Here is a 14,572-nt window from a genome sequence, read left to right as displayed (position 1 = left end):
TATATATATATATATATATATATATATATATATATATATATATATATTAGGGGTGCACCGATCAGTTTTCTGGCCGATCTCCGATCACCGATTTCTAAAACGTCTGACCTGCCGACTCTGATTTTGGCCGATACCTATTTTGTTTTATAAGCGACACTGTCAGGTGTTATTAGGTCAAAATGTACCTTCAATTTGCCAATATTATTTTTATTGAAAAACATATCCTTGAACAATATCGTAGAACCAATACAAACTTGTTTTAACTAGCCATGAGGTAGTGCTCTGAAATATAAATGAAATTTAGACAATTGTTGTTAAAACTAAAAAAATCGGTAAAATTGGTTTCTCATGCAAGTATCGGCCGATTTCCGATCTCCCAAAATTAAGGAAATCGGTGCACCCCTAATACACATATATATATATAAAAAGGTGCTGTTTTTGTATGACAACCCAGTGGCAAGGACGCCTGCAGAGCCAGCACAACGTTATACATCACGCACGCTGTTGAAGTGTTACATAATCTTCAGCCTCCTTTTTGGCATCTGCATTTGGTAGCAGGCCAAATTGACAAACACCATGCAGAATAATGTAGTATTTAAATTCCACAGAAGAGAAAGCTATGTACTTGTAGTATCTGTAAGTAGTTCTAGGGGGAATAATATCGGTATTGGTATCGGTTATCTACCAAATAAGTTTTACCATATTGGCATATCGGATATCAGCCAAAAATCCAATATCATGCATAAGTAAACACTTGATCCAATAGCTTCTCTCACGCATCCTAAACCCCCCCCCCCCCCCCCCCCCCCCCCCCCTCTCTCCACCCCTGTTGACAACTGCTGGCACTAACGTAGTGGGACACGTCCCCTTCACATATAATTGATGCAACACTAGATGCTTACCAGCATCACAGGCATGAAAAGAGTTATGAAGTCATAATCATCAGCAGCAGCTGTCAGTCAGTTTTGTAGAGCGACATATACATTTTCAAGACTAATAATTATTTCACAGTGAATTTATCTTTATTCTTTATCTTGCAGCAGTCCCAGCTGAATGCATGCAGCTCAGAAACATCACTTTGCTTTCTGTGACTACAGATGAGATAATTAAATCTGATGGACATTAAAAGCATCATATTGTGTACATTTGAACAACGCTTAACGTTATAACTCTTCATGTTCCTCAGTGGGAAAATCAACCACTTTAACTGCTTCAAAATGCTAGTTTGAAATATTTTTCCACAAAAAAAACTACTCAGTCTTTTAGAGCTGCCTCAGCCTGAAGTAAAAGTATCTCATTTAAATTTTTATTTTATTTGAACACTTCAAGGTTTTTTGGTTAAAAACTCTACATTACAGTTTTTTTTAATTGACAAAATAATTACTTTTTGGTCATTTAAAAAAAAGTGTATTTTCTTCCTTTAGTACACCCTCTGGGTCAACATCCACATCCTCCAGAGCTCAGAACTGATGCTTAGTTCTGTTGGCTCAGTCAGAAGGGTTCTGGACCCCCTGGATAGAGGAAACAGACTCTGAGAGGCTGTGTCTTTCCTGTTACAGCGACCGAAATCGGTCATGTGACTATCACACGCCGGTACGTCGATTGGCTCCAAAGAAAAAAAAAAAATTGGTGCCAGACACTTGAGTAAGCGGCAAAATCGCTGCCTGTTATCGAGAAGGTAGAATTGTAGACCGATTCTCCCACTTTAATGTCTCTCAGAGTATTTTATTCTTGTAAATAATTATTTTTATACGTACAAAAAACAAATATCACACCTCACAGAGGCTTAAAAAAAATGTATGCAATATATATATATATATATATATCATTGCAAATATTTATGGTTACTTCAATTTAGTTTTTTAACCCTAGATTTAAAAGTATAAGTATCTTTCAGCAAAATACTAATTCACACAATGGTTTCACTGGGCAAGTACTGCAAAAGCGCTTTCTACTTGCAATTAGGGCTACTCGAGTAATCTACACATCGATTCCTAGGACATCTATCGAGTTTTTTTTTTCACTTCGAGTATTCGTGGTGATGTCATTACGTCGCCGTTACATCATTGCGTCATGTGATCTGCATCGGGCGCGGGTTACAAAATGGATTCCTCCAAGCAGACAGATGAAGCAGAGCAGGCCCAGTCCTGGCAAACAGGTAGAAATGCATCAATAGTCTGGAAATATTTCACTAAAGATGAATCTTCAGGTTTTACTACCTTAAGGAAACAGAAAATGAATAAACTTCCTGACTGTTTAGAGCTCGTTGCGAACCGGTGTTACACCATATTCTGTGACCACCGTATATTGTGACCATAGGGGGCGGTGTTGCATGCACTGTTGCAGGTCACAGAATATGGTGTAACACCAGGTCCAATCGACTGAACCAGAACCAGCTTCCTCTGACCTTGTTTCACAAACAAAAAGCAAAAAATATTAATCTCTAAACCTATAAAAAAAAAAACTATAAACATATTAATCTCTAAAACTAAACCTAATGCGCACCACAGCTGGCGGTGGTGCGGGGTGGTTGACCGCCCCACTGTTTTTAAGTTTTGTTTTTGACGTCCTGCACGTTTCTTTCAGTTTTGCAGCTTAATAATAATAATAACAGTTTAGTTTTTCCTGTGACTTATTTGCAGTATGATAAATGGTAGGAGCATAATATATGCTCCCAATGTTTTGTTGGTCTATTTTTGTAAATAATTACCTTTTTTTGCAGTTTTAATTATTTACTTATTTATGTATCTTTAGATTCTATGATGTCATTAAGTACTTGAGTTCTACTCGAGTTTTATTATGTTAATGTCAAGTTTAAAACTTATGTAGTCGTTCAACCCCTACGTGCAATACAGTATTTAAATGTGCTTTTATTGTTTTCTTTAATTTATTTAAGATTATTCTACAACACCTCACCAGGACAAACTGTTGAATAAAAACTGTTTGAATAAGTAAAGAACAAAATGTATTTTTAAATACGTTCAGCACAACCTTGGTTGAGTTTATCTGTATTTAAAAGCTAAACAGATAGTCATGGATACCATTTAAATTCCTGCCTTTTAATGATTGACGAATCCCTTTCATTCCCAAAGAATCAATAATTCAGTTAAAAACACAACAGACAACCAAGTTCAATACACTTATAACTAATTTATAATATCTTTTAACACAGTGTTTGCATCATGGATATAATAAAAAGAAACAAATCATTACCTGAATGTTAATGAAGCCTTTGGCACAGTGCATCTCTCCCAAGAGGGCTGACATGAGGGAGGACTTCCCTGAACCCACAGCTCCCACTACTGCTACCAGCCGACCAGGCTTAATGTCCAACGACACACTGACAAACAAAAACAGACAAATTAACAGGGTACATTTTCTCAAAACTGCTAAATATATAAGGGTTAGAACTTTTTTTGTGGCTATACGTTGTAATTTGAACAACGTTGTAAATACTTTTTCAACAGGGGGTCAGCATCTCTTTCCCATGCAAAGGAGCCATCACATACGCTGACAGCCGTGTCTAAGAGATGAAAACAGAAGGACACAAAACATGAAAAGAGACAAAGCAGAAAAATTGACTGCATATCAATGTTTCTGAAAACATGCTCAGCAGTGAAAATGGTGAAAGAGCTGATGGTGAACCTACTGAAATTGGAGTCATGCTTCACAATGTCACTTTCAAGATCATCTCCTCCCAGAAACTTCTCCAGTCTCTTTTTAGACACTGATGTCTGAAAAGTGAACGAGCGAGTTTAATGCTATTTTATTATAGATCTGGTTAGGGGTGCATGAAGCATTTACTAAATAATTTTTTACCTGCACAAGGGATGCGATAAGCATGGGCAGCATGGCTAGAGGAAACCGGAGGATGTTGAAGAGTGAAATGGATGTGAAAGCTTTCTCTGCAGTTAAAATGTTGTCTGAGCTTACGCTAACAAACACAGCAAATGTTGCCAGAGAAACCTGCCCAAATAAATGAACAAGAAAAACACAAATGGTAAAAGTCAAAAGATGATGTTTGTAAGTCATAATATTGAGTCGTTCTGCAAAGCTCATTCGTATGACTCACCACAGCAGGAGCACAGGTGAAGATGAACGTTGACACAGATGTTAAGTACGCAAACTTCTTCATAACTTTTAGCTCGTCGTTCCTAATGCCTTCTACTTGTGCCTGGAAGGACGGCTCCCATGCAAACAGTTTCAAAATCTGATAGAGGATAGACAAAAGTATAATTATTTGAAAAAAGGTTAAACTAACTTCAAAAATCATTAACCATGTTAAGAAGGGCACACACCTTGATTCCATTGAGCATCTCATTCATTATTTTCAGTCTCTTGTCTTTGAACTTCATGTTCTCCACCTGCAAACATGCAGGAACACTTATGAAATCAAACAGAACCTTCAAGCTCCCAGGCGCTGGTAAAAAGCAGAAACTTGAATGGTTATGTATAACAGTGAGCATGTACCGTATATTTTTTTGCCACTTTGACTAATTTCTAATCATTTTTGTGAGTTATAACAGTTTTTTTTTTTAAAACAATTGCCACTAGCTGAATTTTTAGTGATATCCAAAACAAGATTATGTTGTCCTACCTGTCGATTAAATTTAACAGAATGGTTTTTTTATAGTTAGTATATAAACTTATTGTATTTTGTTTAGTTTGGTGCAACATCCCTTGCAAATTTAATTTAAATCTTTTGTTCTTTTTATTGCACCGATTTTCACAACAAATGTTTGTTCAGGACACTGTACAAAAACATTCACACCCATCATAAAATGCCAGTTAGTAAAAAGTTATCTATATAAAGAAGCCAGCACATTGTATCAAATATCTGTTTCATTGCAAGCGCCAATCCTGAGCAAGCACACTGGTGACAGTGGACAGGAAAAACTCCCTTTTAAACAAGAAGAAACATACAGCAGAACTGGGCTCAGAACAGGCAAATATGTCCATGGACTGGATAAGAAAAAGTACGACAGGGAAGCAATATGAACATTAAATAGCTGGCTTAAACGTATTTATTAATTTAGCTTACCTGTAGTTTTCTAGCTTTAGTGGCTAGCAGTCCATTGATTGGCACCATCAGCACCATTACTGCCAGCCCTGCCAACACAGAAGGTCCCAACTCCAGCCAGAGGAAAACAATGGATATGAGAATCTGTAGAGGGCAGGACCACAGCAGGTGGATAAAGTTGGTCACATCGTTGAAGCGCTGGGCATCTGCCGACATCAGGTTCACCGTTTCCCCGACCGTTGACTCTTTACGGTTGTCATTAGACATGACCAATGCCTTGGAAAGAAGAGAGGAGTGGAAATAACCAATGAGAAGAAACAAAGTAAAAGGGACAATTTTTAAAGTGGGAGTTCAGTTGAGCAATGTGACTCAATCAACAAATAAATAAAACAAAGCCGAACAAAAAAAAAAAGAAGAGCAAACTGAAAGCAAACTTGTTTATTAATGAACAAATGAGTACATTTTTTCTCATTTCAATTCAATTAAATTCAATCAGTGAAAGTGTAATTACATGCTGGTGAAGATTCTAATTACATTGTAATTGTAATTACGATTGTTAGCAAACAAGAATCTTTAATTCTATCAGCTTTGCCTCTAATATTGGCTGTTAGAAACCATAAACCATTCATTCCTACTCTAGGTCCGTCCATTCTTGCCATAGTAAACAGTAGTTTATCCACTGGCGTGGTGCCAAAAACCTTTAAACATGCTGCTGTCCAGCCTCTCCTGAAAAAAAAAAAAAAACCTTGACACCTCAGTTGTATCCAACTTCCGGCTTGTCTCCAAACTCCCATTTGTTTCAAAACTACTGGAGAAAATAGTCGAGTCCCAGTTGAAGTGCTTCCTGGAGGGCCACGCCGTCTTAGAGCTATTCCAATCTGGCTTTAAACCTCTCCATAGCACTGAAACTGCCCTGCTGAAGGTCTTTAATGACATTTTCTTAACCACTGATACCGGTGATTCTGTGCTGCTTGTCCTGTTGGACCTCACAGCCGCTTTTGACACCATCGACCATGAGATCATCATTGCTAGGTTGGAGCAGTGGGTGGGCATCACAGGGTCAGCCCTCAATTGGTTCAGATCTTACCTCGCTGACAGATCCTTTTGTGTCGCCATCAAGGAGTTTAGTTCTGCAGCGGCAGAGCTTAAATGGGGGGTTCCGCAGAGGTCCATCCTGGGTCCCCTCCTATTCTCTTTATACCTGCTGCCGCTTGGTGCTATTTTCCGGAAACACAACATGCCCTTCCACTTCTACGCCGATGACTGTCAAATTTACTTCCCCCTAAGACACAATGGTACATGCTCTATTCAACCTCTGCTCGACTGCCTGGCTGACATCAGGGACTGGATGGCTTTAAATTTCTTAAGTTTCAATGAAAAGAAGTCTGAAGTCATGTTGTTCCCTCCCAACGGCACGATCACAAGCCACTGCATCGACCTCTCTACTCTAACCCTGTCAGAAAAACAAAGAGTCACTAATCTGGGAGTGATAATGGACCCTTCCCTGAAACTTAACAGTCACGTAAACATGATTGTTAAATCATGTTTCTTCCAACTGAGGCGGCTGTCTAAACTGAAGCCCATATTGTCCAAAAATAACCTGGAGACAGTAATACATGCATTCATTACATCTAGGCTTGATTATTGCAATTCACTCCTGTTTGATATCAGTCAAACCTCCATTGCACGACTACAACTTGTCCAGAATGCAGCAGCCCGATTTTGTGGAAGTTAAGCGTACAAAAATAATGTTGATCTGTCATTTCTGTTGTTACCTTTTTGAACACAGCAGCCATGATGGCGGTGCGGACCTTCATCCCCAGAACAAAGCACTTCTGGAAATACTGCTGCAGGAACAGGGACTGCAGAAGGGCCACCAGCAGCAGCAGCACTGCATACAAATACCCTTCCCAAGCATAGCTGGATTTGTCCTGAGTGAAAGAGATCATCAATCTGGGAAAGAGGAGAAAAACGACTGTAATTAATTTTTTCGTAAAAAACAGAAACGCCGTTTCAAAAAACGCTGAATGCTAGGAAACACCTTGTAACTGCTACATTCCTTCCCCTCAATGACTACGGTGACATACATGAATGCCCCTACAAGCACCTTGCAGATGTTGGACGCTGTCTATCACGGTGTGCTAAGATTCATAACTGGCTGTAACTACCGTACCCATCACTGGACCCTGTATTCACTGGTCAATTGGTCATTAACTTCACGCAGACTCTCTCACTGGTACATTTTCCATCTTTAAATCACTTCTTGGTCTGTTGCCTTCATACATCTCCTCCTACATGTCTCTGTGTGAGTGCAGCTACAGCGTGCACACTCAGGACATTATTATTTGTAGTGTTCCCTCACTGCGGACCAAACTTGACAAAAACAGCCTTCTCTTACTCTGATCCTGGAACACCTTGAAAAAATATCTGAAGCTCTCGACCTTGACCTCTCTAAGTGGCTTCAAACATTCACTAAGTTCTTGGCAAAACCCAACGCAGACATGTTCCTGCTATTGTTGTTTGTACCTCTTCTGTGTTGTTTGTTTAAATCAGGTCACTCTTGTAAATTAGACTAATCTGTAAGGTTGAATGAATGGTAGTTTCTTCTGTTTTTATGAACCTTTTTTGTTTACACTTGTGTTCCAGTGCCCTGGTGTCACCAGGTGATGTTTGAACTAATCAATGAGTGGTAAATACTTAAACTAGGTTTAGGTCGACTGTTATATCAAGTCATTTTTCAAGCTTTGGAGTGAAATGTCAGATCCTGATAAACTGAATTTTCATAAATGGTTGATAAAAGTTTTTCACATATGGGATTTGCTGTTGTACAAAGGTGAATTAACTCACATAAAGCCTCTTTAGTTGTTACAGGTTAATAAAAAAAGACGTACTTGAGGAGCTGAGGACTGGCAAATGCCAAAAGATCCTGTATAAGTTTCAAGATGGCCGACTGAAAGAGAATCCATTTGAAGCATTTGTAAATGGTCATAACCAGCCAGGAATCTGGATATAACTCTTTCTCCTTTTTGTCTTTTTTCTTCTTCTTTCCATCATCTTTTGCCCCTTTATCCTCCTAAAGTAAAACAGACATGAGCACAATCTTTAGGAACACACATGTGGAATACCTGAGAAAAAGAAGGATAAATACTGAAGAGTTCTCACCATCACCAGAACATCCTGACTCACACCTTTCCCCAGACTGTTGGAGAGGCCATTTTGAGAAGCTTCTTCTTGTATTACTTTTTGTACCAGTTTCTTCTTCAGCTTCTTTTGGAACTGGACCCGAGCTTTTCCCAGTTCAAACTTCATGTGATGCTCAAAATGATGGCTGATGTATGGGGTGCTGTCCACCTCGTTTATCTCCCACAAGTCCTCCTGAACCAGTGGCTTTTTGTATCCTCTAACCACCATTCTGGAAAACAAAATACGATGCTTTACAGAACACGTGGAAGTTTTAGTTTGTGCTTTTCTTCTTTTGCAGTGTTGAGTTTACCTGTTAAACCAATTGAAGGTGATTCTGCTCAAAAACGTGGCACCAGCCTCTGGATTCTACAAAACAAAAAAGACAAATGTCACGAAAATTTGGATAGCTGCTGGTGGTGAAAACTTAAAATATTGTATTTTATGACAAATCTCACAGTTTCAAAACAAATAAAAAATGAAATAACCTTTTTTACATGCTCCTGATCCTCTCGAGCGATATCAGCCACAACAGAGAGAACAAGTGCAATCACCTCCAGTCCAAAGGAAATGTAAAAAATCAAGAAACGAGCGACATCCTTGACTTCTCCCTGAGTGTAAAAATAGATATTTAAAGATGAGCATTATGCAGCAGTAAATGGTGCATCATAGCTAATTATTCTGGGCTGACATTTTCTTTAAATTGTCTTCTTTATGTCTGGGTAGGTTAGATTATTTCTTCTTAGTCTTTGCTCATACCAGACTAAGCGCCTCTCGGAGGAGCGTCTGGAAAGGAAAAATGTCACACAGAACAAGAAGAAGCCAGAAGAGAAAAAGACTGGTGGAGTCTACTGCTCTTTCTCTTCGCCTCACCCCCTCCTGACACAGCAGGACAAGGATCTGAATAAAAAAAGTACAAACCAAAAGTTATAAAATAATCATTACATTTTAAGCCCCATTGTGAATATTTTTTTTTTAAGTATTATCTAATTTACCCATGTTATAGCATAAAGGACTGGGTTTGTGTAGAATACAGCAGAATTTTTCACAGCAGTTTCACTGCTTGGACCAAAATCTTGTGTTAATGTGACTGCCAGGCCTCCGATGGCCGTCAGAAACAACAGAGATGCCACAAGCTGAGGAGAAAATGGACATAGAAAGACTGTCAGCGTGAAATACATCCTGCTGTTGATGCTAATTTGAAAACATTAAAGTGAGTTTGGGTGTTACTTGTAATTATTACCTGTTTGCAGAGATAGAGCTTGGACATGCGTTTTACATGTGGTGTTCGGCAAAGAAACATAAGGTGCCAGGGAGCACAGATCCACAGGAACCCTAGAGGGATCCAGACCAGAAGTGTCTGCTCTAGACATAATGGGAGGTCTGGGTCTCCTTTATTCAGATATGAAGCATTCTGGGAACAAATACACACACATACTTCAAGATTATTATTAGGGATGCACAATATTGGATTTCTGGCTGATATCCAATATGCTATGTTAAAACTTCTTTGGTCAGTAACTGATAACGATATTTTTTTCCTAGACCTACTTACAGAGACTACAGCGGTGGAATTAAAATACTACATTATTTTGCATGGCCTTTGCCAATATGGCCTGCTACCAAATACAGATGCCAAAAAGGGGGCTGAAAATGATGTAACACTTCAACTTGGATTATGTTTAATGTCAAATTTATTAATGACATTTACAGTCCCTAACACAATGACAACACTCGAACAGTGCAAATTTGTAAAATTTCACAAATCTAGACTCAACCGCGTGCGTGATGTCATAACGTTGTACTGGCGCTGCAGGCATCCTTGTCACAGAGTTGTTATATCAGTGTGCTATTTTGATGGAATGGCCGATGTCCGATTTTTATTTTTATCGCTAATATCGACCGATACCGATACCATGCCGATAATATCGTGCATCCCTATTAAAGATCAAATCACATTTTAATGATTCTAAGACCTTTCTTAATATAATTAGGACTGACACGCAACTATAAACCATGTTACTAACAAAACTAACTAAAATAACAAGAAAATGTAAATGTAATGCTGAAACAAATTGTCAAGATAATTTAAAAAGTACGCCTGAGCGCTGAACTCATTTAGTTAAATTGTTTTATTTTATAAGAAATTAAAGGCATCAAATAAAATATATGTATAAAGAATAATGTTAACAATGAAAACTAAATTGAAAATCTCTAAAGGGTTTTTGTTCATCTTAAAGTAAAACTGGTGATTGGAAAGTGCTTGAATAATTATTAATCATTTTTACTTGAACACAGCGAAACCTTGTAGGTGATTAGGTCCAGAACATGGCTCTGTGAGCAGAAACATGCTCGTATTGACTTTAGAACAAAAAGTTCAAGCTTCTGGTGTTAAGAGTAACAGAAATATGATGTGAAGGAGATTGTTTCATTGAACGAACACGCAGTGAGCCTTGAAACTGTGTAAAAATGACAGCATTTTAACACGTTTGACCAAATTTTAAAGTATCTGTAATGCTTCGAATTTGTCAGTAGTGAATAAACTGTGTTGACTGCCCTCAAATCGGCTTAAATGATAAATCTGCTACACTATCTACTAAAAACAGCAGCATTTCCCTGGTTTAAATGTTACATAGGTTAGAGATAAGTTGTGAATACATCAAAAATAAGAGTGTTTTTCATCTTGAGAGCTCAGTGAAGTTATTTTCTTTAGTTCTGGCTGTTAAAACTCACCCAAAAGGTTGACCCGCAGTACTCCTCCAGTGCTGCGGCACACATGATCCGCTGTGGTGACTTCAGTCGCACTTTGCTGTTTAGACAACCACTCGCCTTGTGTCCTCGTCTTTACTGCAGATCACACAGCTACTCTCACCTCTATCCACCCACAGCTCTGATACAATTGCAGGATGTGGCTCTAAGGGACTTTGATCCATGAGTCTTTGAAGCAGAGAGAGAGAAAAATCTTGCCACCTTCTTACTGGGAAGAGAATATTTTTAATGTACTAAAAGAAGTAAAACTAAATGAACATTGATTCGACTTGGCTTCTTTGTTATAATAAAATAGTTCTTAAAGTGTACTTGTTGGATGTTGTCTCTGAAGCACTCTGGAGCAAGTACTTCAAAAAAATAAAAATAAAAAAAGGGGGTAAAAAGTCAAAAGATTTCAATTTAAATGATAAATCCAACTCCAGAACAGCTCGTAAACACCCCTCAATACTCAGTCGTGTCTAAAGTTCAGCCGTGCCTGCAGATGAGCAGCAGTGAGTTAAATGGAGACAGAATGAGTTGCATAAGTGTTACTGTGCAGTTTTCCCTGCGTTGGGGAACAAGACTTCCCAAAAAAGGGATTGTGTTTATAAAAGGGAAAGGAAGGGAGGGACAAAACTCTTGAGTCATTTTCCTGTTAACCCCACTCCTTTAAAAGCTTCTGAAATGACATCTAATTGTTCAAGTAAATTTAAATGTAATCACATTCACAAAGATCATAATTAGAATCATAGTGGAAGTTGCCATAGATCATTGGCAAAACACAGAAATGTAATGTGAACTAAGAGGTATGTTAACTGAATGGACCTTTTGCCTCTTTCTGTCTGATACATAGAAAGGGGGAGGGCTGGACTTCAAACCCAAAGTGTTTGACAACACCCAGTAAAAAAAAAAAAAAGATAAGCGAGAATAAGATTGAGAACAGACTAACTTCACTCCTCTAGGTTTTTCAGAAATTTAGACTAAAGGTAAGACCCAGGAGTCATGGAGTCCTCCACTGATGCTAGTAATGCTCCTGGGCTTTTTATGATTGATTACTGGTTCATGGGCTCTTTTTTTATTATACTTTGAAAAAGCAGGTAGTTGTTATGAGAGGCTGCTTGAAAATGGAGGCTTGATTTCCAGATGTTTAAGCAAAACTTTATAAGCGAAGAAAAAACAAATTCATGGTAATCGTAATAAAATAACTCATATGTTAATAAAAAGGGTGATTTTAAACATTGCAGGATAAAGCAGTTTGGGATATTCACATATTTCTGCATATCAGAAACCCTGTAAAATTATCCTAAACGTTGTTAAGAAAACAAATTTATTACCTTTGTAAAAACAATAGTGCTATGTTGGAGAAACAAAAACCATACAAAATGGTGACATTACCATCAAGAGATTTTTAATGTACCCCAGTTTCCTCCCACAGCCCAAAAACATGCATGTTAGGCTGATTGGTAACTCTAAATTGTCCCTAGGTGTGAGTGAGAGAGTGAATGGTTGTCTCGTTTGTCTCTATGTGGTCCTGTGATGGACTTGCGACCCGTTCAGGGTGTACCCCGCCCCTCGCACAGTAATTGTTGGACATGGGCACTGGTGACCCCCGTGACCCAAATATGGAAGAAGCGGGTAAAAGATAATGGATGGATGGATGGATTTTTAATCTGTTGATGACAATGACAACAGAGAATCAAATATAGCACAACAAAAAGAGTTCATTGGACCTGGGATGTCCAGAGGACCAGATTGAACTTTTTTGGATTTTTCTATTTGGATTATTGAGCATGCATCAGGAGACCTGGGAGAAAAGTTTTTACAGAAAGATGCTAAAACTATTTAAAAAAAAAGTCTGAACTCTCAAATATCGATTGGATCATTTTCCCTGAATAAACAAACAAAAATAACGTTCGCAGGTTTTCTTTGACCAGATTTTGCAGCAAAATAAGTTATTTTTTCTAAAAAAAAATATGGTAAATAAAACTCTTTCAGTTTCAGTGCACTTCTATAATTGGAATAAATGATGAAAAACTTTATAAACAAGATAATTCTTAACCCTCCTGTTATGTTGTGGGTCAAATTGACACGTTTTAAAGTTTAATTTTTTTTTTTAAATAGTTGAAAATATTTTTTCTGCATGAAACTTTTCTATTTGTCTTAATAGTTCCACTCAACATATAAATTGAAAATGGTTCACTTTACACATTTGTACCACCCCCTGCGTCTACTTGCTACATCGATACTGTTCGGGTCAATTTGACCCGGCAGTCAAGTTGAAGGGTAAAAATGGTAAAAAAAATATCCAATTCTATTTGTTTCCTTGAAACTATGAGACATATTTCACTACACACGCACACACACACACACACACACATGCACACACACACCACACACACACATGCACACGTGCATGCACACACACACACATGCACGCACACACCACACACACACACACACACATGCACACGTGCATGCACACAAATCCACTTTCTCACTATTCTCTTTACTTCACAAGGAAACTGTGAGAAAGCAGGTGTTTATACAACTTCTGACAGGAACTTTTTCTGTTCCTGTGGGAAAACTCTACCCACACTGAGTGGACACTCGGCAGAAGGGGAGGGGTGGGAGGGCATAAATACTCTCTGCAAGGGAGTCCTAAACACATTACACACTGAAGGTACATGTGATATTGTCACTGTCAGAGGTCAGGAAATGAGCAGCAGGAAAAAAAAAGTTTACAGCCCAGGAAGTGCTGGATCTTCTCATTGATCATGACAGTGAAATAGAAGAGGAGGTGTCTGAAGCTGAAGACAGTATTGAGGTCAATTCTGAGTCTGATGATTCTGATTATGAACCAATTGATGAAAGTGATATTCATGTTTCTCCAAGCAAGACATTCATGTCAAAAAATGGTGAAATTCAGTGGTCTTCATCTCTAAGCACCTCGGAAAACAGTGTTCAGAAAATATAATAAAGACAGTGCCAGGGCCTACTAGGATGGCAGTAACTCGAGTCACAGATATCAAGTCGGTCTTTGAGTTACTCATGCCTAATGTAATACAAAAGATCATTCTTCAAATGACAAATCTAGAAGGAAGGCGAGTTTTTGGAGAGAACTGGAAGGAGCTGGACCAAATGCATTTACATGCATATTTGGGGGTCCTCATTCTGACCGGAGTTTACAAGTCAAAGGATGAATCAACAGCCAGTCTATGGGATGCAGAGACAGGCAGGGCAATATTTTGGGCCACAATGTCTCTGGAGACTTTTCATATTTTCTCCAGAGTAATCCGATTTGACAATCGAGAGACAAGAGCTGTCAGACGGGAAACAGACAAACTAGCAGCTATTAGGACAGTGTGGGACAAGTGGCTTGAGCAACTTCTCCTGTTCTATAACCCAGGCCCTAATGTCACAGTGGATGAAAGACTTGTGGCATTCAGAGGTCGCTGCTCATTTAGGCAATATATGCCTTCCAAGCCAGCTAAATATGGCATAAAATTCTGGGCAGCATGTGATGCAAAAAACAGCTATGTTTTGAACATGCAGGTTTACACTGGAAAGCCAGCTGGAGGAGCCCCAGAAAAAAATCAAGGTACAAGGGTTGTGCTTGACATGTCA

At 38.5% G+C, this 14,572-nt stretch overlaps 1 protein-coding gene across 1 annotated transcript in view; it reads right to left on the bottom strand.

Annotated features, from left to right (window-relative positions):
* The window catches only part of abcc2 (ATP-binding cassette, sub-family C (CFTR/MRP), member 2), a gene marked incomplete at its 3' end in the record, with an annotated part of 16,411 nt that extends 5,433 nt beyond the window's left edge, over positions 1 to 10,978 (bottom strand). Inside the window, 16 exon segments of the mRNA XM_037685548.1 lie at positions 3,214 to 3,340; positions 3,457 to 3,523; positions 3,650 to 3,734; positions 3,820 to 3,966; positions 4,073 to 4,210; positions 4,299 to 4,364; positions 5,042 to 5,296; positions 6,796 to 6,973; positions 7,912 to 8,093; positions 8,183 to 8,432; positions 8,514 to 8,569; positions 8,689 to 8,811; positions 8,960 to 9,100; positions 9,196 to 9,336; positions 9,444 to 9,614; positions 10,934 to 10,978. Of these exon segments, the coding sequence (XP_037541476.1) occupies positions 3,214 to 3,340; positions 3,457 to 3,523; positions 3,650 to 3,734; positions 3,820 to 3,966; positions 4,073 to 4,210; positions 4,299 to 4,364; positions 5,042 to 5,296; positions 6,796 to 6,973; positions 7,912 to 8,093; positions 8,183 to 8,432; positions 8,514 to 8,569; positions 8,689 to 8,811; positions 8,960 to 9,100; positions 9,196 to 9,336; positions 9,444 to 9,614; positions 10,934 to 10,978 (2,172 nt within the window).
* Positions 10,979 to 14,572: the final 3,594 nt, after the last annotated feature.

The sequence above is a fragment of the Nematolebias whitei genome, chromosome 1 (assembly GCF_014905685.2).
Source record: "Nematolebias whitei isolate Nwh7 chromosome 1, NemWhi1, whole genome shotgun sequence".
Taxonomy (NCBI): Eukaryota; Metazoa; Chordata; class Actinopteri; order Cyprinodontiformes; family Rivulidae; genus Nematolebias; species Nematolebias whitei.
The sequence above is the reverse complement of the archived record's forward strand: the minus strand, read 5'-3'. Positions and strand labels throughout refer to the sequence as shown.